Raw genomic sequence first — 22,986 nt, 5'->3', positions numbered from 1 at the left:
CTCCCACAGAATGACCCACAATGCTGGTGGGGGTGGTTGTCCCTCTCGGGTTCTCTTTTCTCACTGGAGGGGCAAGAGGCTCAGGGGAGACCTCCCTGCACGGTAAGGTGCTGGCCTGGGGGAGGGGCAAGGTGGTCAATGAGTAGCTGCTTCTCTTACTCTTCGAGGGCCGTGTGCCTTGGTCTTTGTGGTACAGGGGGTGCTTCAGTCCCAACCCCACGTTCCAGGGTTTTTTCCAGTGGTGTCCTTGAACAGTTGTTAGTTGTTCTTCTCGTGAGGGGGAACAAAGTAAAGAACAACCTATGGCACCATCTTGATTATGTCACTCCTGAGTTCTAAATCTAGTTCTGGCCATAGTTCCTTCCTGCTGAGGTTCTAGGCGGAGTGATAAAGTCCCCTAACTCCCGCAGTGCTCTAAAGAACATAAATTAACTGATGTTTTGGAAAGTGGCCTAAACCAGAAAATCTGTATGTGGATGCCAGTTATAATTTTATACACTAGGAACCATAAAGAGTCATCTATTATTAACCTTAAGTAAAAAGAAAGGTAAAAATAGCATGGCTGTTTCTGCAGTTACAGTAAACCGTTAACCAGCATTCTATATTCAGTGGTGTCAATTAACCATACTTTTATACATTGTCTTGGCTAATTTATGGTCACTACGATAAATAGCCCAGGACACAGAGGAGCCTGAAATGTCTTCTGTTTCATCAGAGAGAGAGACTGCACAGAGCCACTTTTGTCCCTGGGTGCCAATTGTTTTTTTTTAAAGTGATCTTGTAGTCATGTGGTAAATTAATCTCATTCAGAATGTCAGTATATTTCATAGAATCCTACTTCAGTCCCTCATCAGACTTATATCAATTTGTTCTCTGCACCCTAAGAGGTGGTCACTCAGTCACTGTCCATACATTTCCAAAGGGACCTCATTAATGTTGTGAAGAAGTCCAAGCTACTTTGTGGACATGAGAAAAATGTACTTGGTCATGAGTGAAAATCTCACTCCATATAACTCCTATCCTTTATTCTTCATCATAACATTTAAATCCAGAAATAATCAGCAACATTTTAAACTGCCCCCATTTCCCAGATACATCAATGAAGAGAATTTTGGCTAGTCCTCATTTCACCCTATGAGTACACACGTCCTGCAGAACCAGAAGCATTTATGTTTGAATCAGGTAATCTCATAGACAGGCATTTTTATGGTCTTAGGACTTTAAAATAAATAAAAATAAAGGTTCTCTGAGTTATTTCATCAAAAAAAAATCTGGATAGAAAAGAGAATGAAATGCAAAAGAATCACCATTTTTATCAAATCAACTCACATAATACTCAAAAAAGTAATTTTAACTGGGAGCAGAAGAACCTGGAGTGGCCCCTTACACATTGTTTTTTAGGTTTGGCATCCTCTTAGAATCCGCAATCCTGGGTCCTTCAGACGGGATGTGGGATGGCACAGGCATGCATATTAGATGAGATATGCATCAGGAGGGGACCATTGCCCTGCATCTTACAATTTCTCTGTCAGTTTTGCTCTTGTACCTCTTGGTTTTTTATCAAGTCCTTTTGTAAATGTCAGCTTGTTTTAGTTGTCTTGAGGAGATAGAGGTTTACCTTACTTTAGGTTTTATCCACACGGGGCTCGAGATACAGCTGGGAACCTGAGGCCAAATATGATAGTGACTATAGGAAAAAGAGAAAACGGGTACCTGGGTGGCTTAGTTGATTAAGCGTCTGACTTCTGCTCAGGTCATGATTTCGCGGTTTGTGAGTTCGAACCCTGCGTGGGGCTCTGTGCTGACATCTTGGAGCCTGCTTCAGATTCTGTGTCTCCTTCTCACTCTGCCCCTCCCCACTTGTGCTCTGACTCTATCAAAAATAAATAAATGTACAAAAAATTTTTTTAATAAAAACAAGAAAACAGATTCCAGAGGAAAGTTAAAACTAAGGTGATAGTCATTCTTGTATACCTGTCCTTCCCACCAGGGAGATTTCTCTCACTGGCTTTTCATTAGGAACATTTTATGACTTGTGTATTAAAAAGGCTATCTTTGGGGGTGCCTGGGTGGTTCAGTCTGTTAAGCCTCCGACTGGAGTTCAGCTCAGGTCATGATCTCCCAGTTTGTGAGTTTGAGCCCCACATCAGGCGCTGCGCTGGCAGTGTGGAGCCTGCTTGGAACTCTCTCTGTCTGCCACTCCCAGCTCACTCGCTCTCTCACTCTCTCTCTTTCAAAGTAAATAAACGTAAATAAACTTAAAAAAAGAATATTTTTGACAAGTGTTTCTAATATACTTAGAGCTAACATGAAATGGGGTATAATGCACAATAAGCAATGAATTGGAAACCCCAATGTTCAGCTCTGGTTGAACTCCTGCCACTGACTTGCTGTATGATTTTTTTTTGGCTTCTTAATTCTTCTACCCACAGAGTGGAAATATTAAAGACTGTTTTTTTGGACTTCCCAGAAATATTGGAAGAGAGAACCCAAATAGTAAGTGTTGTGAACTTTTGAAAAAGTAAACTTTGGAAATTTGAGAATTTATCCCAACAGAATACTTGAGAAAGTGTTGCCATGTGGGGTCCTTTAACAGGAACCAAACTAAAAGGACTGGAAGATGAGGGTAAAGGTCCATCTGCTAAGATATCTTGTAAACTTTCTTCCAGTAAGGCAAATAATCTTTGTGCTGAAGGATATTGATGGAGAGTGCAGTGTTTAATATTTTCTCCAAAACCCATTACCCAAGTGTGTCTTTTGATGTTCCAAAATTATTTCTTCTTGCTACATTATTATTTCTTCCTGTAATCTTTGTGGGTTTTTCAGTAAAAGCACACCTTAACTCCAGGAAATAGAAAATCTGTCAGGCTTCATCTTTTTGCTTAAGACCCAGCACCTCTTGTCTGGCTCTACCGAATGTTTAACTTATTTTCTATTCACTGTAGTATCACGTTATAATACTACAAAGACAGGTAAGTGTCTATACAATTTCACCAGGATAATATAGTTACTGAGCAATGAAGAAATGAATCAGTGGGAGGCTGGAAGGAGGGCTCAAAATTATCTTAGGCTAATCTTCTTTATCCAAAGAAAGCTGAAAGCCATCACATCAATAACATAAATCATTGAGACTCAGAAACCACCATTCAGAGCTATTCTGAAACAATTCAGAAACTCGGCATCTTCCCTGGGTCCTTTGTTAACTTAAGTTTATAAATCTTCTACACCGTTATTGCACTTCAATTACAATGATTTCTTCCAGACTTTAGTCCTCAAAAACCTCACTCTCCAGATTCACTTACCAGAATCTGATAGTCTTAACAGCCTAATTCAAGTTCTTTAAAGACCTTATTTTAGATGTTTTAAGGCAATGAGAAATTTTTGATCAGTTCTCGATTTTGTACATTTGTTAATGATCTCTTTTGAGGATTGACTTACAAGTCTATTTACCTTGTCAAGGTTTTAGGGCTCTCTGGCAATAAAACTAAACCAAGTTATAGGAAAGATATAATGCACATTTGCCATCATTTGAAACCAGTTTGAAGTTAACTAAATTGGTAAATGGAGACAAAGGATACTTCACCCTTAGTAAATTTCAGGTGTGTCATAAATAGTGCTCCGCAACTTTGATTACCCATGGAGTTTGGAAACATCTTATTCTAGTTTACTCTTTCCAACCTAATGGTTTTCGCAGTCCAATTATGTATACTGACAGGCTCTGGCATAAATATATTTAGGAAGAAAACTATAATTTCCTACCTGATCCAAAATATTCATTATGAGAACTGTAGCAGACACAGAAACCTGGCTAAATAATATAAACTGTAATGCTGAACCACAGAGTGGGAGTAAAATTCTTCTCTGTACTTATTTTGCAAGACCCTAATCAGGATTCCAGATTCTCTTAAAAGAGAGTAGACAGAGGGGCACCTGGGTGGCTCGGTCGGCTGAGCTACCGACTTCAGCTCAGTCATGATCTCGTTGTTTCGGAGTTCGAGCCCCATGTCAGGCTCTCTGCCGACAGCTCCGAGCCTGGAGCCGGTTTCGGATTCTGTGCCTCCCTCTCTCTCTCTGCCCCTTCCCCATTCATGCTCTGTCTTTATCTCTCAAAAATAAACATTAAAAATTTTTTTTAAAAAAGAGAGTAGACAGAAAACAATGAACAGAAAAAGCTGGGCAAGAAAACTTTCCTTTTGTTAATGCCCTTTAAAGAAACAGTTCTGCCATTTCTTAGAGGCTCTATATGGAGCACTGATAGCCCCACCTTTGCTTCAGTCTAGGTGTTCTGATCACCAGAAGTGATTTATCATCAAGGGAAAATGGGGGGGGGGGGCGCTTGAAGACCTTAACAGCCTCCCTTCTTTGATGGGGGAAATGTACCTGGCAAAGATAAGCCACTTAAAACTTGCCTTGCAAAGGCACAGAATGTCTAAGATAAGATCCCAAGAAAACAACATCAATTTCCTTCCCCACCCCACCCACCATGGTTGATGGAGATATGCCTGAACAAAACCCCTTTACTTCTGCTGTAAGGCTTCTGATAACTGTCTTAATACCTGGGAATTAAGAGACAAATACTCTCTATTAAATCCTTCAGGAAAGAGAATAAGCTTGGTTTATCATATAAACCTAGGGAGTCTTCAAAGTCTGATATTAGACATCTGTTGCTGCTCCCTTCAGGGCTACTACTCCCATGCTAAGGTCCCACATCCAGCCAGTTCCTGGCAGGGCCAGCTCACCTAAGTCAAACCAGAGAATTAAATCAGTCCTCGGTTCTATAGCTAAGGTTCTCAAACTATAAGGAGCAAAGCAGTTACCCTGGAATTTATCCAAGATGCAGAGTCTTGGATCCCATGCCACCAAAAATTGATTCAATGGGGGCCCATAACTCTGCATTTATGACAAGTATCCCCATGTCACTCTGTTAAAAATGGTTTACAGATGCCATTGTTTAAAAAATTCTTGTCAGTGTTTATATCTAAGATCATTTGAGCCAAAGTAGGTCAAATCGTTAAAGCAGCCAAAAGTGTATTGTCAAAGATCATCCTGGCAGAACAAAAAGGGAGATAGCATGGGTAGCTTTTATTCTCTGCCTAAATCTTAACAGTGTTAGGGCGAATCTTATGACATGAAACTGGATGGATACGTATTCAGATGGAATTATCATGTGAAACATATGTCCTCAAATGGGAAGAGATCCCTTCACTTTGAGATCCTACAAAAGATTTCAAGGAGGATCCCTAAGGTCAGGATTGCTATAATTGTGACCTAAGGTCTAAAGTTGGATGAAGTTGTTTTTAGGGATCCTTCTCTGCCTACCATAGTATTCTCTAAGGGAACACACGAAGATGGTATTTACCTACCTCTGATCATAGTCCTTCCAGGACAGGCCATTTCTTCTAATCATAAAATGAGGAACTACTCTCCTTCCTTTAGAATCTCTGTTTTCAGACAGAAAGGCTTGCCAGCTATAGTACCCTGAGGGCTTGAAAGAACTCCAAAGTAACAAACTACTTGATCCCATGGGTAAAAAAATTATATTCTGATTTTTTAATGTCCTGAAGCTTTTCTGTGATACCTGCTGACTGCTTTTTACATTATTTGATCTTGTCTAAATTAAAAGTATCTGATTTCTTCCAGGAGTAAATTTGAGAATCTTACTGGAATAGTGTGTGCATCAAGAGATGCTGTCTGCATAAAGAGTATTTAAAGGTGGCGGGGTGAGGGTGGGTGGGAAGATGCCTTGGTGGTTCAGTCACTGGGTGAGGGTGGGTGGGAGGATGCTTTGGTGGTTCAATCATTTAGCTTCCAACTCTTGGTTTCAGCTCAGGTCATGATCCCACAGTTCCTGAGTTAGAGTCCCACATCAGGCTCACTGCTATCAGTGCAGAGCCCGTTTTGGATCCTCAGTCTCCCTCTCTCTGTGACCCTCCCCCATTCTCTCTCTCTCTCTGTCTCTCTCTCAAAAATAAATTTAAAAAAACATTTAAAAAAAGGATATTTAAAGGGGAGGTGGCCCTATAATCACTCAGAGTCATTTACAGAACAGACCAGCCAATAGTAGGTAATAACATTCAGCTGCGAGTGTTGACACACTGCAATTTCTAGTTTCACCAAGGGGAAACACCTACACTGTGTCTATTGAGAGAAAATAAGTCAACAGCTGGAATATATACTCCTAGGGCCCTTTCCCAAATCGTGTTCTGTCCAACATAATTAAGAGCACAAACTAATATAATGTTATATGTCAATTATACATCAATACAAAATTTAAAAAGAATACAACCCTTTCTAGTTTGGGAAGTTACTTCTCACATTTAAAAAGGATCTACTGGCAATTACCGCTCAGTGTCAAGGTAGTATCTTTTTCAGTGACTTTTGTGTAGAAAAAGGTCCGCTGATGCTGACATCTCAAGGACATCTGAGGTTTGAGAAGGAAACTTTTGAAACCCACAAAGCTATGATTGTGACATTTAAAAGGTCAACGCCATCCCAATTATTTTCAAATGCCACCATTGAGAAGAGAATTACCCTAATCTGACCAATCATGAGTGCTCCAGAAAAACAAAAAAGAAGTTAATTGGATTTGATTCAGTGAAAAGACTAATTGCACCCAGTTATGTGTCTTGGAATTCGCTAAATTTGATTAATACTGTGATACATTCATCCATCCATCTATTAATTCATTCATTCAGTTTGAAATTCCATCATATTATCCAGAAACTTGATTGCAACAGCAGAGCTTTGTCTGAGGAGTTATGGCAAGGTTGGAAATAAAAATAGACGATTCCCTCACCCCAACAGTACCAGGAATGGCAAATGAAACAACACATTCAATTCCATTTTTATGTAGCATGCAGTTCAAAACTGTTTCTTTGCTTCATAATTTCTTTTCATTGACTTGCCTATCATGAAGCAAAATTCCCTTTTTCTTTTTTTTTTTTTTTTTTAATTTTTTTTTTCAACGTTTATTTATTTTTGGGACAGAGAGAGACAGAGCATGAACGGGCGAGGGGCAGAGAGAGAGGGAGACACAGAATCGGAAACAGGCTCCAGGCTCTGAGCCATCAGCCCAGAGCCCGACGCGGGGCTCGAACTCACGGACCGCGAGATCGTGACCTGGCTGAAGTCGGACGCTTAACCGACTGCGCCACCCAGGCGCCCAAAATTCCCTTTTTCAATACATTTTTTGCTAGAGAATTGAGAGAGTATCAAAATGCTTTGCAACACAAAAGCTTTATCTCAGCCACTATTATGAATATGTACAAGTAAAAATTTTTTTCTGAGTAAAAATGAAATATGGTGGTCATTGAAGCTGCATCTATTTTAATATGCAGTGGTTTATGATTCATTGTATTTAACTGAGAATAAAACCACTCATCCTGATGGGTCTAGCCAGAGTATCATGTAAGAAAATCACAATCATATCGTCACAGTATCAGGAAAAATATGCACTCTGTTGGCATACTAGCATTTTGTGTGCTAAATTACAAAATAATCCTTGAAGAACTCCAGTTATCATGCTTTAATAGGTGATTGAAGTAGAGTAAAAATATTCAAGAACTGGTGGTAGAAAAGTAAATTATCAAACTTTTGATCCATGTACAAGGAGAAATACACTATTCAACCAGAAATAGATTTCTTTTAAATCCATCCCCCCAACATTTAACGTCTGTTTTCCTGGCAATTTTTCTATATATTTTAAAGAAATGTCAATTTTGGCAAAACGGCATAAATCACTAATGGTATCAAAGTATTAAGTTCAATTTTTGGTTCAGCTCATTACCCTAAGGGGGAAAAAGTAGTGTCATTTCTACTTTATAGTATGTATATCTTCTGTAATGGCTAATGAATTTCAGTGAAAATTGTTTCATCTGAGGTGGTTAAGTGTTACGCTGCAAAACTATAATAAGCTGTCTTAGAACAAGATTGGCCATCTTTCATAATCTCATCACCCAATACTTGCTTGTTCTGGCCATTGTTTTTGTCTGCTTCCATTACAACCATGGTTTCAACATTTTCCATTATGTAGTTTAAAATTGAGAAATTCTACAGTAGACTTTCTTACTCTTAAAAGTAAAGTAAACTTTCTTGGACAGAAAGAAATACTAATAAAGAATTCATTAACCAGCATTTAGGTCAATGCTGACAGAGAAACAGAGACAGAGAAAAGCAGAAGGAATAAAGAAGTTTTCAATCATTTATTCATTTTAGGGATCTTTTAACAACCCCTTTCCTTCTTTACCTTGTAGACTCTTTTTTCCCTTCTATTTTCCCTCTTATTAGGAAAATTGGACACATTCACATTTAGTCTGATTCCTTACACTATTGAAATTATTTATACCAACTTATTTTATAGTTTCGCTTTATTTCCTTTCATTTTTAAAAAAATTTCCCTGACATCTACTGGTTCAGTCTTTGTTGTCAAATTGTATTTTTCTCTTTATTTTTATTTTCTCAGTCGCTATGTTGTAATGCACAAATTTAAAGTTGTACTTATCTGTCAATATCTAAAACTCGTTAGTTCCTCTGTTATTCTGCTAAATGATAAAAGAGTTTTAGAACCACTACTTACATCTTTACCCCCACCTCACCATCTCTTACACCCAAATCACCTGGGATACTCATTGTAAACAGATATTAATTTTTCCAACCAATACTTTTCAACTAAAAGATTTACTGGTTGTTGGTTTTTTTTTGTGCTTTTTCTACTACATTCCTTTCTTATCTCATGTCTTTCCCTGTTTGTTTTCCTAAACAACGGCTAGTAATTCTTATAGGATGTCTCACGTGGAATAATGTTTTGGAGCCTGTATGAGTTTCCTAGTGCTGCTGAAAAATTGCCACAAACTTAGGGGCTTAAAGCAACTGAAATCTATTCTCTTTCAGTTCTGGAGGTCAGAAATCTAAAATTGGTCTATGGGACTAGATTCCTTCTGGAGGCCACTGGGAGAATCGGTTTCCAGCTCACAGAGGCTGCCTACATCCTGGCCTCAGGGCCCTCTTCCTCACTTTTCTTTTTTTTTTAATTTTTTTTTCTTTTTTTTTTTTTTCAACGTTTTTTATTTATTTTTGGGACAGAGAGAGACAGAGCATGAACGGGGGAGGGGCAGAGAGAGAGGGAGACACAGAACCGGAAACAGGCTCCAGGCTCTGAGCCATCAGCCCAGAGCCCGACGCGGGGCTCGAACTCACGGCCGCAAGATCGTGACCTGGCTGAAGTCGGACGCTTAACCGACTGCACCACCCAGGCGCCCCATTCAAAGCCAGCAGTATGGCCTCTTCAGATCTCTCTCTGTGTCTCTTTGTGTCTTCTTCAAGCCTTCTTTCTCTTTTGACCTTCTTGTTGTCTTCCTCCTAAATGACTCTTGGGATTACATTTAGGGCCCACCTGGACAATCCGCAATAATCTCCTCATCTTCAGATTCTTCATTTAATCACATCTGCAAAGGCTTTTTTTTTTTTTTTTTTTTTTTTTTTTTTTTTTTTTTTTTTACCATACAAGGTAACATTCGTGGATTCTGGGGAGTAGGACACACATATCTTTTGAGAGCCATAATTCAGTCCACCACAGTACTTTTGCCCAAATACTCCTGTCTTTTTTGTAATCTCTTGGGGGAATGGAGTTTGACTATACATACAGCTCAAAGTTCAAATGTTCTTTTTTTCAAAATCTTGTATTTTTATGTTAATATTCTTTTAGGCTGTTAGTTATCTTTGGTGCAGATATCTTTTTCTACCATTCCTGTAGTTACAGTTGCCATCCACATTTGGCATTTCCATATACCCTGGAAATGATAGGCTTTGCTACCCCTTTGCCAGGGGCTTAAAGCATTTGCTTCATAAGAAAGAAGGCCTAAGGACAGAACAGAACTTGGCACCACCAACCTCCCTCTCCCCACACCTACTTAGGTGACAATCCATGTCCCCTCCTCCTATCTCTGTAACAAATGGCACAGTTTGTGTATCCAGAGTTTTCTTCGAGGGCCTTCTACCTCTTTAATTGCAGTTTTTCCACTGCCCTGGACCTCGACATTCTGATGGGCTTTCAAAGTTATCAATCCATAGTTTTCTGCTTTCTCTTATTGTTTAAGTGGAAATGGCATCGTTGTTCTTTCTACATCTTAAGCAAAAGCAGAAGCCTCCATGGGCATTCCATTAAGAAAGTCCACTCAAAATATAGGATGCTATTTCCATAATTGCTCCATTTTATCCTACAATGAGTCACAACTCTAGTTATCTATTAAATGTAATCTAAATTGGAATCAAATGAATTCCCTTTGGAGGGCTAACCGGTTTCATTACATAGTGGCACTTCCTATCAGTAGATCACTTCATTTATGTAACTTCATAGTAAGAGCAAAGCAAATGATTCTCCCTGGATTTAAACAGCCCATCTTCTCAGAAATAAAATTATATTTTCTCACGTAAAATTTCATATCTAATTTAGATATGCTTCCAGCCATCATTTTTACTTTTTTTAATAAAACTATTTTTTCACTTGTTTCATGTCGGGCAAGTGCTTTGCATTCTTAATAAAGTTCTATTGAGCACAAACAGTATTTTGAAAAATAACAAATTCTCTGTATAATAAGGTACACTTAACTTTGGACTGTAATACAATCGATTCATCTTGCGATCATTTTTATTACACCAAAAATTAACCATGGCAGAGGGAAACAAGCATTATAGATGACCAGATGTTCATTGAACACTTCTGGTTGGACATAATGTACACTGTACTAGCACTGAAAAATCCTTTTGAAAAGCATTCCATCACATTTTTAGAAATTAACTTAAAGAAGTAAGAATATTACATGTGTGATTTGTGACCTTGAGGAGTGACATGAGCAAGTTGCTAAGCCTGTCTAGACCTCTACTTCCCCGACATGCAAACTGCAGGGGCTGAATTAAGTCATCTTTTAAGATCCTTTCCAGTGCTCTGACTTGGAGCTCAGATAGCCAGTGAAATAAAAGATCATATACTGCTTTTTTTGTGCTTCCTTTATACTCCTTTATAAACTATGATGGCTAAATTTCAGCTAAAATCCTTTAAATCCTACTCAGAAATTCCATGATTTTTATATACTGCCCATTACATGGGTTAGTTTTTTTCCTCAGATTCCAGGTTTCCTCCAGGGAATGTGAATTTTGGATACCCTGACAGATGTGACTATTGAGAAGTATTTACACTCCACCCCTGATTGAGAGTGGAAAATATTGTTTGGCTCACCTCATAACTCTACCTTTCCCCTCCCCAGCCCTGAACTTCCTTTTCTTAGTGGACGATAGAAGGAAGCGATTTTATTGCCACCTGGATCTTCTTTAAAAAATTTTTTTTAATGTTTTATTTTTGAGATAGAAAGAGATAGACCAATTGTGAATGTAGGAGGGGCAGAGAGAAAGGGAGACACAGAATCCAAAGCAGGCTCCAGGCTCTGAGCTGTCAGCACAGACCTTGATGTGGGGCTCAAACTCAGGAACTGTGAGATCAGGACCGGAGCAGAAGTCTGACACTTAACCCACTGAACCACCCAGGCACTCGTGCCACCCAGATCTTCTAACCAAGTTGCTGGGATGGAGAGCTCTGCCTAAGCTCCTGAGGTCCCTTCAGGCTTGGCTGTGAATAAATAATGGCAATGTTTACAGATTTCAGAAGAGATCCAAGGAACACAAAACTCCACTGCTTTCAAACTATTTCAAGAATGAGTTCTGGGTGAATGGACTTTCAGGGTGAGTAATGGGTTAGTCAGGCAAGCAAGGAAAAGGGCATGTTGAGGCCTTGACCTGAAGCTTGGAAGCACTGAGAGGTACAGGACTAGTCCAAATCTGGAATGGCTTGAGCCAGCCTTGATAGACGTGAGATGGGGTCATCACTTAGAGTCCACATGAGGACAAGTTCATCTAGACCCAGGACACAGAGGGGGGTGACAGATGGTTACTCAAAAGTAGCTTTTTAAAATTTCTGAAAAGTATACAAGTATTTAAGTTTTATGAAGTTCTGAGCTTTTATCTTCTCATGATTTTATGGTATTAAAATTATTTTATTAGCTCAATTTATATAGTATATTAACCCTTTGTCTTTCATATGCTTTCTAAATATAATCCCAATCTGTTTTCTGCCTTTGAGAGATATGTTATTTTTTTACTATCAAAAATATAATTTTATGTATTAATACTTATAAGTATTTTCCCTTTTTGTCTGTGACTTTGCTGTTATGTTTAGTGAATCTTTCCCTCTCCTCCAAAATTATATAAATACTTAATTTTGTTAAATGTTACTATACTTTTTTTATACACTTAAATATTCAAACCATTTCCTAGACATTTTGGTGTATGATGTTAAGGACAGTTAAATGAACTATCCCAATCCCATTGGATCTTGATCTTTTTCCCATTAATTTGAAAGATAATCTGTATAAGAAGCAAATTATAGCATATCCTTGTGTTCCCTGATCTGTCTTGCTGCATCATTGCCTGCTTTATAATCATTTTGTTCCCCTATATAGAAAGTTCCCTGAAAAGGGAAACTTCCCTTACTCATTATTTCTTTATCAAATTTTGTTGGTGTTTCTCACAAGCATATGATTGATTTCAGATAATTAGTAGAATATTTTATGTGTATATTTAATAATCTACCCCTGTGTGAAACACTCATTGAAAACCACTTATGTTATTAGTTCAGGCTTGAGATAGAAAAATGTAAAAGAAAATCAGAAGGAAAACCTTAACAGCATTCAAAGCTTTCTTTGCTAGTCTGAAAGCCCTTAGCAGGCTTATTATTTATTAATGAATGTATTATTTTATTTATATGGTTTTCTTCTAGCCAGATGTATGTATAAATGTACCTTGAAATGGCTCTAAATATTTTTAAACAATTTAAACGATTTGCTGTTTTCCAATAACCAAAATATCTAATAGTGTGTCACTGGTAGACGATTTCATGCAGCTGCTTTTGCAAAGCAATTATGTCACCAATATGCTCATTTACAAGAAATTACATGCCACCAATATTCTCCTTGAGTTCTTCTAACATACCCACAAGGACAGTATTTCTGATAGAATGAGGAAGGAAGTTACCATTTTACTGACATAGTTTGAGAGATACAAAGAATGTCTCTAAAGAAAAACATCTCCCTGTCTGATGCCTTATTTTTTGTTTGTGTGAGATTCACTACCTGTAGTAAAGCTCATTGATTTCTAATTGCTTAGAAATCTATTATGAATGAATGTATCATACCACTTCTCTCCCTGAGAAAATAGAAAGGGATAAGAAGACAGTGAAAGAAAACAGGAATAACAAAACCCTAAATTTATTTACTTCCTAATTTTGCCTAGTGTAAAACTGATTCTGGTTTGCTCGAGTCCCACAATTACTTATATCAACCTTACAAAGAACAAATTTCATTAAAGTTTGCATTTTTATCTCTTACTATTCTAGAATGAGGCATTTTTCTTTCCAGCTTTTGATGGGAATATAACATTTTCAAGCTTCCCCGGAACAAGTGTCATGAGTGAGCTATAAGCTAAAAACTAGAGGTCTTCTTATCTTTGAATGTGGAATAATTGTTATTCTTTTCCTTTTCAGTTTCTTCTTTGTGGCATATGTGGAATATTGTGCGCCAAAAAAAAATCTGGACTTGTCGTAAGTTTCTGCCTTGTTTGTATTGTGCATTGACGTATTTGAAATGTTGGAACCCAAAAATGGAAATGATGCGAAGCCAACTTTCACATAGTGAATGTTACTCATTTAGGATGAAAAGAAGACTGACAAATAAATACTGGCTTTTTCATTTGCAAAAAAACAAAAAACAAAAAAAACAAAAACAAAAAACCCAACAACAAAAAACAAAACAAAACCCATCAAGATTATTACAGACTATGACAAAAGAAAAAGAAAGAAAAGCTTTGATATACTCTTTAAATGCATGAATATGCAACCCATAATGACTGCTGTGGTTGACAATCTCCACTTTTCCAGTTTATAGACTCCCAGACACACATGAATTCTTCAGTAAGCTAAAAAAGACATGGCTTGAGTTCATGGGAAATTTAACTGTTTAAATGTGGAACTGGGCCTACAGATTACTGGCTTTGACTGTGAAGTTAATTTTGCAATGCAGCAAAACAGCTGTGTTGTTATAGTTACAGTTAATTCCCAATGATTTTTTTATTTAATTTTATTTTATTACTGTGAATGTAATTGTAAGTGTTTTCAGATGTTTTACGGTACTATCACGACTTTCCGGGTTGTAAGACATTCACCCAGTTAACTCTGATAATGGCTGGAGTACAATTTTTATAGCTGAAGTGTGGATTCCCCACATCCCTCCATGATGTTTTTTGAGAGTTCAAAAGAAAGAAACAGTGTTGTTTATTTTATCATGTGCAATAGGAAAGATCATAGACCTTTCTAAGTTGGAAAAATTAATACTATGCTTGGACCTTACAAAGCAGGCTTTGAGTCTAAAAAGAGTTTTCCAGGGGGAGGCCAGTTATCTGAGGAGGACAGGCATAGGAGTATTACAGCTATTTTTGTTTAACTACTTTTTCAATCATATCTTTTTTTGTGAAAATATCTACTGTGACAAAAAAAAATGAAGCACCCATTGCTTTAGACATACGAGATATACTTTTTTAAAATCATATAAAGGGAAACCTTTACATACAAATTTTTGGAGGCTCTTAATTTTCATCTATGATTCTTCCATCACTTTTTAGACTTGGCCTTCATTCTTTGTATGCTTTTATTTTACTACTGTCTTTATAGCCATATAAGAACAATTTCTTAGAACTTAGAAGAAAGAGAGAGAGAGGGAGAGAGAGGGAAAGAGAGGAAGGAAGGAAGGAAGGAAGGAAGGAAGGAAGGGAGGAAAGGCAAGGAAAGAATGAGAGAGGGAGGGGAAAACAGGGAGAGGCAGAGAAGGAGAAAAGGAAGAGGGGTATGGGAAGGCAGGGGAGATATCTTCATCCATTTGGGCTATTAACAAAGAAGGATATACTGGGTGGCTTATCAACAACAGAGATTCATTTCGCACAGTGCTGGAGGCTGGACCTCGATTAGGGTCCCTGTGTAGTTGGGTTCTGGTAAGGTTCTCTTCCAGGTTGCAAATTTTTGACTGTGATCTCATGTGGCAAAAGGAAAAAGAGAGCTCTCTAAAAGTCTCTCTTATAAAGGCACTGACCCCATTTATGAGGGCTCTATTCTCCTGACCTAATTGTCTTCCAAAAATCCCATCTGCAAGTACCATAGTATTGGGGTTTAGGCTTCAACATTTGTATTTAGAGGGACACAAATATTCAGTCATAGGAGAAGGGGAGGGAAGAAATTTTTTTAAAGGCACTAGTGTCTTTTTTCTGTCTTTCTAATTCTCTTAAGAGTTATAAAAGAAAAAAATCATAAGTGCTAAACTTTTTAGAAACTACCATTCACTTTAACTTCTTTCACCCTCTGATATTCCCATTGATGACATTTAGCTATCAAGGATTCTCACCCTTCAAAGTGCATGGTAATTTCTCCACTCCAAGTATCTCTAGAGTCTAAATTCTGTAGTCTGGTGAAATTCAAACCTCGTATATGGTTTTAAATGTGGGTATAGATTTTAACATTTTAATACCTAGGTGAGAATGTTCTGTTTGCATATGTTAAATGAAGTAGCAAGCCTTTAAAGAATGAATAAGAATAATATTAGGAGAGATACATTGTGTTCTTATGATAGCCAAATAATTTGTCATTAACTTTCTTAATTAATAGTAGTTCATCATTTGAAGGCTAGAATGTCACATCTTTCCATGTTTTCTGAGAATATGTAAACACCAAAGTATTTCCCAAGAAACTGCATGCCATCTGAATATCCTTTAAAAGGTAGTATATTGATTCTATGTGAAACTAGGAGCTACAGTTTCCCACTTTGGATGATTCAGTTATTTGGCAATTGATATTCAGTATTATATTTAATTAACTATAAAAAGATACAGTCACCCATCATTGGATTTTTAGGCTTGGTAATAAATACTGTGAGACGGACACAATTAGGATGCTGAATTAAGTGAGAGAAACAAAACGAACTACTTGGTATTCTTTCTGCCCACCATCCTATTTCATTATGCTATTTCATACATCCATGGTCTTACCCTTTTCTGGGAGTGGCATGCACTTAGTTTAGATGACATGTTATCAGGAAGCCTTGTCTGAAACCCTTGGTTATGCTAAATTCTCCTCCACCCTACTCTAAGGGCAACCAATTCATCCCTCTTTCTTAATATCTGCTATGCCATTTGAAATGTTGGATCTTCTCTCACACAAGACTGCTGTGTACTCAAGGACAACAACTATGAGCTATTATTTTTTGTAATGCCAACAGCTGCCTCACTCAGGGCCTAACAGATGCCAGGTACTCAATAAATGCTCGCTAAAGTCAACTAATTGTCGACAGCAAACGATTCCTAATAATGTAAAATTAAATGCTAAATTAAGTTAAATAATTGTTTGTCCTATGGAATTATGCCAAAGGAAGTCAGTAAATCCAGGAAGGCTTTCTGAAGAAGGTAAGGCTAGATTTGAGTCTTCCATCTAGCAATCCAAGAAAAAAGCAAACTAATTTCCAGGAAATGGAAAATATCACTGAGGCGGGAATGAACAAGCTATATGATTGGCAAGAGAGGCAACTGGAGTAGAGACCGTGTTCTGAACAAAAATGGAAATAAGTTTAAATAATTATATTAGTATCACACGCTAAAGTATAAAGGAAGCCCATAGGGGAACTTAGAGAATACAAATACAAAAACAAAAACAAAAACAAAAACAAAAACCCACGTTGAAGCTTTTGGAATATTCAATATTCAGTTACATATTTATGTAACATTTAGGTTGAATACCATCCACCCCCACCAGCTCTCTTTATAGAGACCCAAATCAAACCAATAATGAGATCAAAAGTAAAGCCACATCCTGTGTTTCCCCAAAACAACCAGATAGTATTTTTGGAATGTATATTGTGTATTCTTCATTGTGGGTGCCACAGATTTAAAAAAGATTTGTAGTATAAAGGACCAGTTCACAGGGAGTCCCTAACCTATCCTATGGGGGAAACAGATACATGATAAAACTCGTATAAATGAAGAAAACAGGTTAACTATATTCTCTAAGCTCATTTAGCTAGAGCAGTATAAACATTTGAAGTTTGTTGGAACTAATCACAATTCAATGAGAAGATATTTGGATATTTTAGGGGGATTAACATAGTGAAACTGGATTTAGAGTCAGAAAATCTGGATTCAGTCCCTACCTAACCTTGAGTTTTGCCTGTTCACCATTTTCCTAAGTATATATCACGATTTCTCTCAGAGGTTTGCTGGGTGGGTTAATTGAGATGATATCTGCTCAAGTTCCTAGCACATGATAGATAGTAAATATTTAAATCTGAATCTACCTTGAAGACAAATTTTCCTTACTTCAGGGTTTTCAAAAAGATGTATCCCCGGCCTTTACACAGTCAGCTATTAATTCTGAAACACTGGTCTGCACTCTCTTCCCTGAGTTGGGTTGCATGGGAACTTGGTGAAACTATGGTTCTCGTCCTCTAAGACCCAAAGCACTTTACTGTAGCTCAGTCTTCCGGGAGGTGCGGCAGGATGGGGCGCTGTGTTAGGTTGGCTTTGCTTCCTCATCTTTGACACTCTCTTCCTTCTTCCTATCAGATGATCCTTTTTTCTGCCTGCTGCATCTGTGGACTCATTGGAGGCATCCTGAACTTTCAGTTCCTGCGGGCAGTGACGAAGAAGACCTCTTCCCTCTATCCTCTGCATCTCGCCTCCATGTCTCTCGCGTGCATTGGGATTGGTGGCTGCACCCTGTCTTCCTGGCTCACGTGTCGACTAGCCAGCTACGAGCAGAGGAGGATGTTCTCTGAAAGGGAGCATTCGCTGCACCACTCTCATGAAATGGCCGAGAAAGTGAGTTTTGTACCTTTTCTGCTCGCTGCGAGCGTGGGATGAAGACTGTCGTCAAACCTTGGTGAACCAATTTGCAGCTTAGATGAGAATTTGAGGCATTGGGATTTTATAAAAGTTTGGCCCTATTGGACTAGGAGTAGAAAATTTTTATTATTTTTTTCTCTGCTATTTTGGGTACACCTATTTTCAATCTCATAGCTATCTATATAAAAACACCATTCCTAAAATAGCATTTCATAAAATATTGAATGCCTTATAAATATGGATTTGTATGTATTGTACTGAGGAAAAGCACATAAACTAAATACACTAGCAACTCAATAATGCCAGTTTCAGAAATCTGATGAATTCCCCTTTCTAGCTCACCTCTTGTGCTTGTAAGTAGATGCATTTGATTATGTAAATTAGATTTTCGAGCATAAAAGGACCTTTTAATAAGGCCACAAAAAGCCTTGCCTATCAGTGCCCATATTACAATCCACATAAAGCTTCACTAAATTCTCATCTAAACTTCATGCATATTTGGGTAGCTTTGCCTGTATTTTAAGTAATATTCTTGCATAATTGTTTCATGAAACCCATTTATACCGGAAACAACACTTCTTGCTTAAAGCACAAATAGTGAGCTGTCTGTGTTTCTGTTACATTTTGCACATATTTCTTAATTCAGTTCCTGTTACTCGACCTCTGAAGGAAAAGATAAAAGATCTGTAAAATAAACTTGCTAAGATAATGGCCACATCATATTTCACTTGGTATCATGGAAATAAAACTGCATGATCACAGGATAGAAGAAAGAGTAGCAGGAGTTACTACTGCATATTCCTTTATAATGTTATCTTGAAGAAAAAAATATTTGTTCTATAGTTTTATGCATTTCCATTTTGTATGCAGTCGATACATTCAAATAAGGGGAGTAGATATTGGATATTCATTCTTAAATTGTTCCGTGGAAAAAGCAATTTTAAACAGATGTACACATGTTCTTGAAAAGAATTTTATAGTACAAATAGCAGGACTGGTAATTTAAAGAAATGGGTTGTTAAAAATAGATTATCATTATATATTTGGATAGTGGCTCTTTTGTTCTCTATTTGTATGCTAGTGTGCTTTAGTTTGTTTTGTGTATATGTGCAATATTTATTATATGATTGTTATATTTATATTAGAGATTGAGGGCTATTGAAATAACCGACTTGCCCAGCTGCCCGGTGGTGCCCCCGACACCAGAGTTACCTACAAGGTACGCTGATTTTTAGGGAGTTACCATGTTGTAATGTCACTGCAGGAAGCAACGCCTCTTCTAGGAAGCCATGATGTCAGCAGATCAGTCTGCTGTAATGTCTGTTGTTCCTCAAAGTATTGCTTTCATGAGAACTACTTTGAGGACGCAACATGAACCTACATGGCAGAGTCTTGCAGCTTGAAACTTGGTTGAATATTTAAAATATTCAGCCTCCTATAAGCATCCAAACACATTTCTGTTTGGATGATTCATGACTTCTTTATTTTCTGCTACATCATGATTCTGACTCAATACCATCATTCACAGACCAGAGTTTTGTTTTTAATAATAGGTGACTCTGATAAAGACAAACTATATCTCCCTTGTGCCAAAACTACATGAGCAGGTAACCTAAGTTTGACACTAATATAGTAAAAATGCTATATGAAAGCCATCTTTTCATAAAATTATCTGATGTGATACATTTCAAATTTATTTCCTGTATTTTTGGTTGCTAAAAATAACTTAGTCACCCACCATTCTTGCCTTGATTAAGCAATATAATTGGAAATGTAGAAAGCTACACAGATACTTTGGCCCCATTGCAGAAAGTTTATCCATTTGCAAATAGTCCCATTTGATCCTGCCCAAATTTAGAGTATATTCTTTGTGTTAAGTTGGACATGCCTATTTGCAAATAAACTGAAGATGCTAATACATTTAAAACCTAATTTATGCTGTATTCTCTTATCAGTGATTTTACTTTGTCCATACTAGTATGAATTTAGTTAGAAAAAACTCCTTTCTTTTGTAAGATTTTTAAACACTGGATTTTTTCTTCACCCTGAAATAAAATATTATACATTAGATTAATTTTTATGGGTTTTAAGCCAATTTTTTTTTAAATTTGATTTATTTTTAGAGAGAGAATGTGCATACCTGAGCAGGGGAGGGGCAGAGAGAGTGGGAGAGAGAGAATTCCAAGCAGGCTCTGTGCTGTCAGCATGGAGTCTGACACAGAACTTGATCTCACAAACCATGAGATCATGACCTGAACCAAAACCAGGATTTGGCCCTTTAACTGACTTAGGTGCCCCTGAAACAACTTTTTGAATGCAAATTCACTTTAAGAGAACAAGTACCTAAGAATCTTACTTCTATAAATTCATTAGGAAATTGTTTTTGTACTAAAAGAAGGAATAGAGAAAGCTGAATGAGTAAATTCTGTTACAGATCATTTTTGAACAATCATTTCTATCTTATCTCACCACCCACAGTGAGTTCATGAATGAAGCCTCAAATCAGGCTTCTTATCTATAAACTTAACCTCAGGGCAACAATTCCACCACATTTCCACACTTACTTGTACCATGTACACATCTAGCAAAGCCAACCACTCAGATAGACTGAACCATCGCCAGGCCACCAAAGCAGGTTGCTGGCACCAAAGGACCTTCACTTTCCCTCAGTCTTTACCTCCAAAGAGTTTGAGTTTCTAGGCTTATTACCTTGTAATTCCCTGGCACCTTACTGAGGATGCATATTGGATACCCAGGTATAAGACAACTCCCTAGGGCCTGGAAGGAGCCAGGCACTTTGCAAAGAGACACAAATCTTGATGTAAGAAGAGGTTAAGTCTCCAATGCATATTGTCTCCTTTCTCAGAATTTTCTTGGAAGGAACTCTACCAAATCTTTAAAAGACAACAAAATTTTCAAAGCAAAGTTCTAAAAACCAGGTCAGTTCCTACCTTCCGGTCCTTCCTGGATCCTCCTAAAAAACTTTCCAAACCACCCAATACAAGAAGCATGAATCTTTATTCTATTTCATCTCCTATATTGAATTTTCAAAGAGAAGAGATTCAGAATAAGGCATGGATACCTTTTTACTTTTCAAATAAATATTTGGAAGAATTTCTAAAGTTTACAAAAGCAAGTACATTAACTTTTAATGTACTTAAAAGGTGAATTTAAATGGTGAATTTCAATTCACCCAAATAGCAATTAGATATAAACTGATGGGCTTGAGATAAATGAGCAAATAATTTTGATTTGAATTTTATTTACTATATATTTTGCAAATAGGCTTGTTCAAGTGTAAAATTCTTTTAGATATTTTTTGCCTAAATATTCTTTATAATATGGTGTACTAATATTATAAATGGGAATGGCTTCATATCTCCTCATATTTCTTTAATGTTTAGGGAAGATTTTACTGTTCAATAAACATGAATTCAAAACATCTAAATTTTTTTTAAATTAACATTTTCTAAAGTTGCAAATGGAACTTATGTTAGTTCATCCTTTATATCTAAATTTCGTTTGCCTTCCATGTAGTTTTCCTTATTAACATCTTAGTAATTGATCCCTTAAAAAACATGTTGAGGTTTTACTGTTTGGTTGGTTGTTTTTTTTTTTCACTGTAGCATTGATAGTGTCATGAAAACCAGTTATTGTGATTTATTAGTAACCCACCATTACATATAAGCAATGATCGCCTTGTGGGCCTAAAAGGCCACCCATTTTTCTATAGAATAAGGTAACCCCTAGAATACGTTGGCACTTTGTTGATATGCTCAGCAGAGAAGCCTATGCAATATGCAATGTGCATAGGCTTAAGCATCTAATTTCTAGGTGAGGTATTTCCAAAATAAAGTTGAGGAACAAAAGGAGAGACTCAGGGCACTGGGGACAGATTAAACTGTTTTTGTGTGTAGAAGACTTTGGTCTAACAGACTATCATTTCAGCATTTTCATGCGCTCCAAGATGCCATGAAATTTCATTTTCTCAAATGCAACAACAATATCAATCCTTGTCCTTCCCCAAAACTCAACAAGTTGTTCAGTGGCTTGAAATTCGTTTTGGAAATTCATTAACCAAATCAGTATCTTACTCTGGAAGTAAACTTTAACTAATTCATCTTATTTTTTCTAACAGGAAATGACAGACAACATGAGCAATGGAGGACCACAACTGATATTTAATGGAAGAGTATAATCAATGTTTTAAAGAACTGAACATTTTTTAGGATTTTCATGAGGAAAGGAAATACCAAAGGACTAGGAGATAAAATTAAAACAGTTCTTGCATTTGCTGTTATCTCTCTTGAGCACCCACTGTAATTATTCTCCCACAGTTTTGCCTCATTTATTTCTTCAGCTTTTTTATTGGGTGAAGCCTTCAGTAATGCAGTAATTTTAGCAGAATTCCCAGATTGTTCTAAAGACTTTTCAGGAAAAAAAAAAGAGGAATAAGCAGATTCATATTCTACAAAACCACTATTTGACTAGCATGAGTGTTAGATTTGTAATGATATATTTCATAAAAATAATCAAAAGTACAAATATCAAGAAGTAACAATAACCTATTGATGTCTTTGTTTTGAAAGACAATGGCTTCAAAGAATACCACAATTCAAAACCTCAGCAATGCCTTGTTGTAAAAACATAATTATTTCCAATTTGTGAATGAACTATATTTCATAATTTATTTGTAAATGATAAAAAAAACAAAAACATAAACAAGAATTTTTTTAGAGAGAGACAATGCTAATCTGTATGATATTTTTGCATTTTTGCACAAGAGTGAAAAATCATAAATGAACATCATTTAAGGAAAATAAATATGCTTTCATTATACCGTGCAGATTGATCTGCATGTTCATGAATGAGCCTAAGAATAAAATAAAGTGTGTGTGTGTGTACATATACTGTAAATATAGAAAATATATACAGCATATATTTATAGCACTCATGAATGTAAATAGGTAGTCAAAAAGAAATTATAATACTGTTGGGATATTATCA

General features: G+C 36.9%; 1 protein-coding gene across 5 annotated transcripts in view; it reads left to right on the top strand.

Moving 5' to 3' along the window:
• The window catches only part of TMEM196 (transmembrane protein 196), a 51,265-nt gene extending 28,544 nt beyond the window's left edge, over positions 1–22,721 (top strand). For 3 of the 5 annotated variants that reach the window (XM_043589055.1, XM_043589054.1, XM_043589058.1), the window contains exons 2-5: positions 13,589–13,645; positions 17,701–17,955; positions 19,125–19,198; positions 22,118–22,721. In XM_043589055.1, coding sequence (XP_043444990.1) covers positions 13,589–13,645; positions 17,701–17,955; positions 19,125–19,198; positions 22,118–22,124 — 393 coding nt within the window. In that variant the 3' untranslated portion in view covers positions 22,125–22,721. The remainder of the gene's footprint in view (positions 1–13,588; positions 13,646–17,700; positions 17,956–19,124; positions 19,199–22,117) is intronic. The other 2 variants (XM_043589057.1, XM_043589056.1) reach the window with 1 other exon arrangement.
• Positions 22,722–22,986: the final 265 nt, after the last annotated feature.

Source organism: Prionailurus bengalensis, chromosome A2 (genome assembly GCF_016509475.1).
Source record: "Prionailurus bengalensis isolate Pbe53 chromosome A2, Fcat_Pben_1.1_paternal_pri, whole genome shotgun sequence".
NCBI lineage: Eukaryota > Metazoa > Chordata > Mammalia > Carnivora > Felidae > Prionailurus > Prionailurus bengalensis.
The sequence above is the reverse complement of the archived record's forward strand: the minus strand, read 5'-3'. Positions and strand labels throughout refer to the sequence as shown.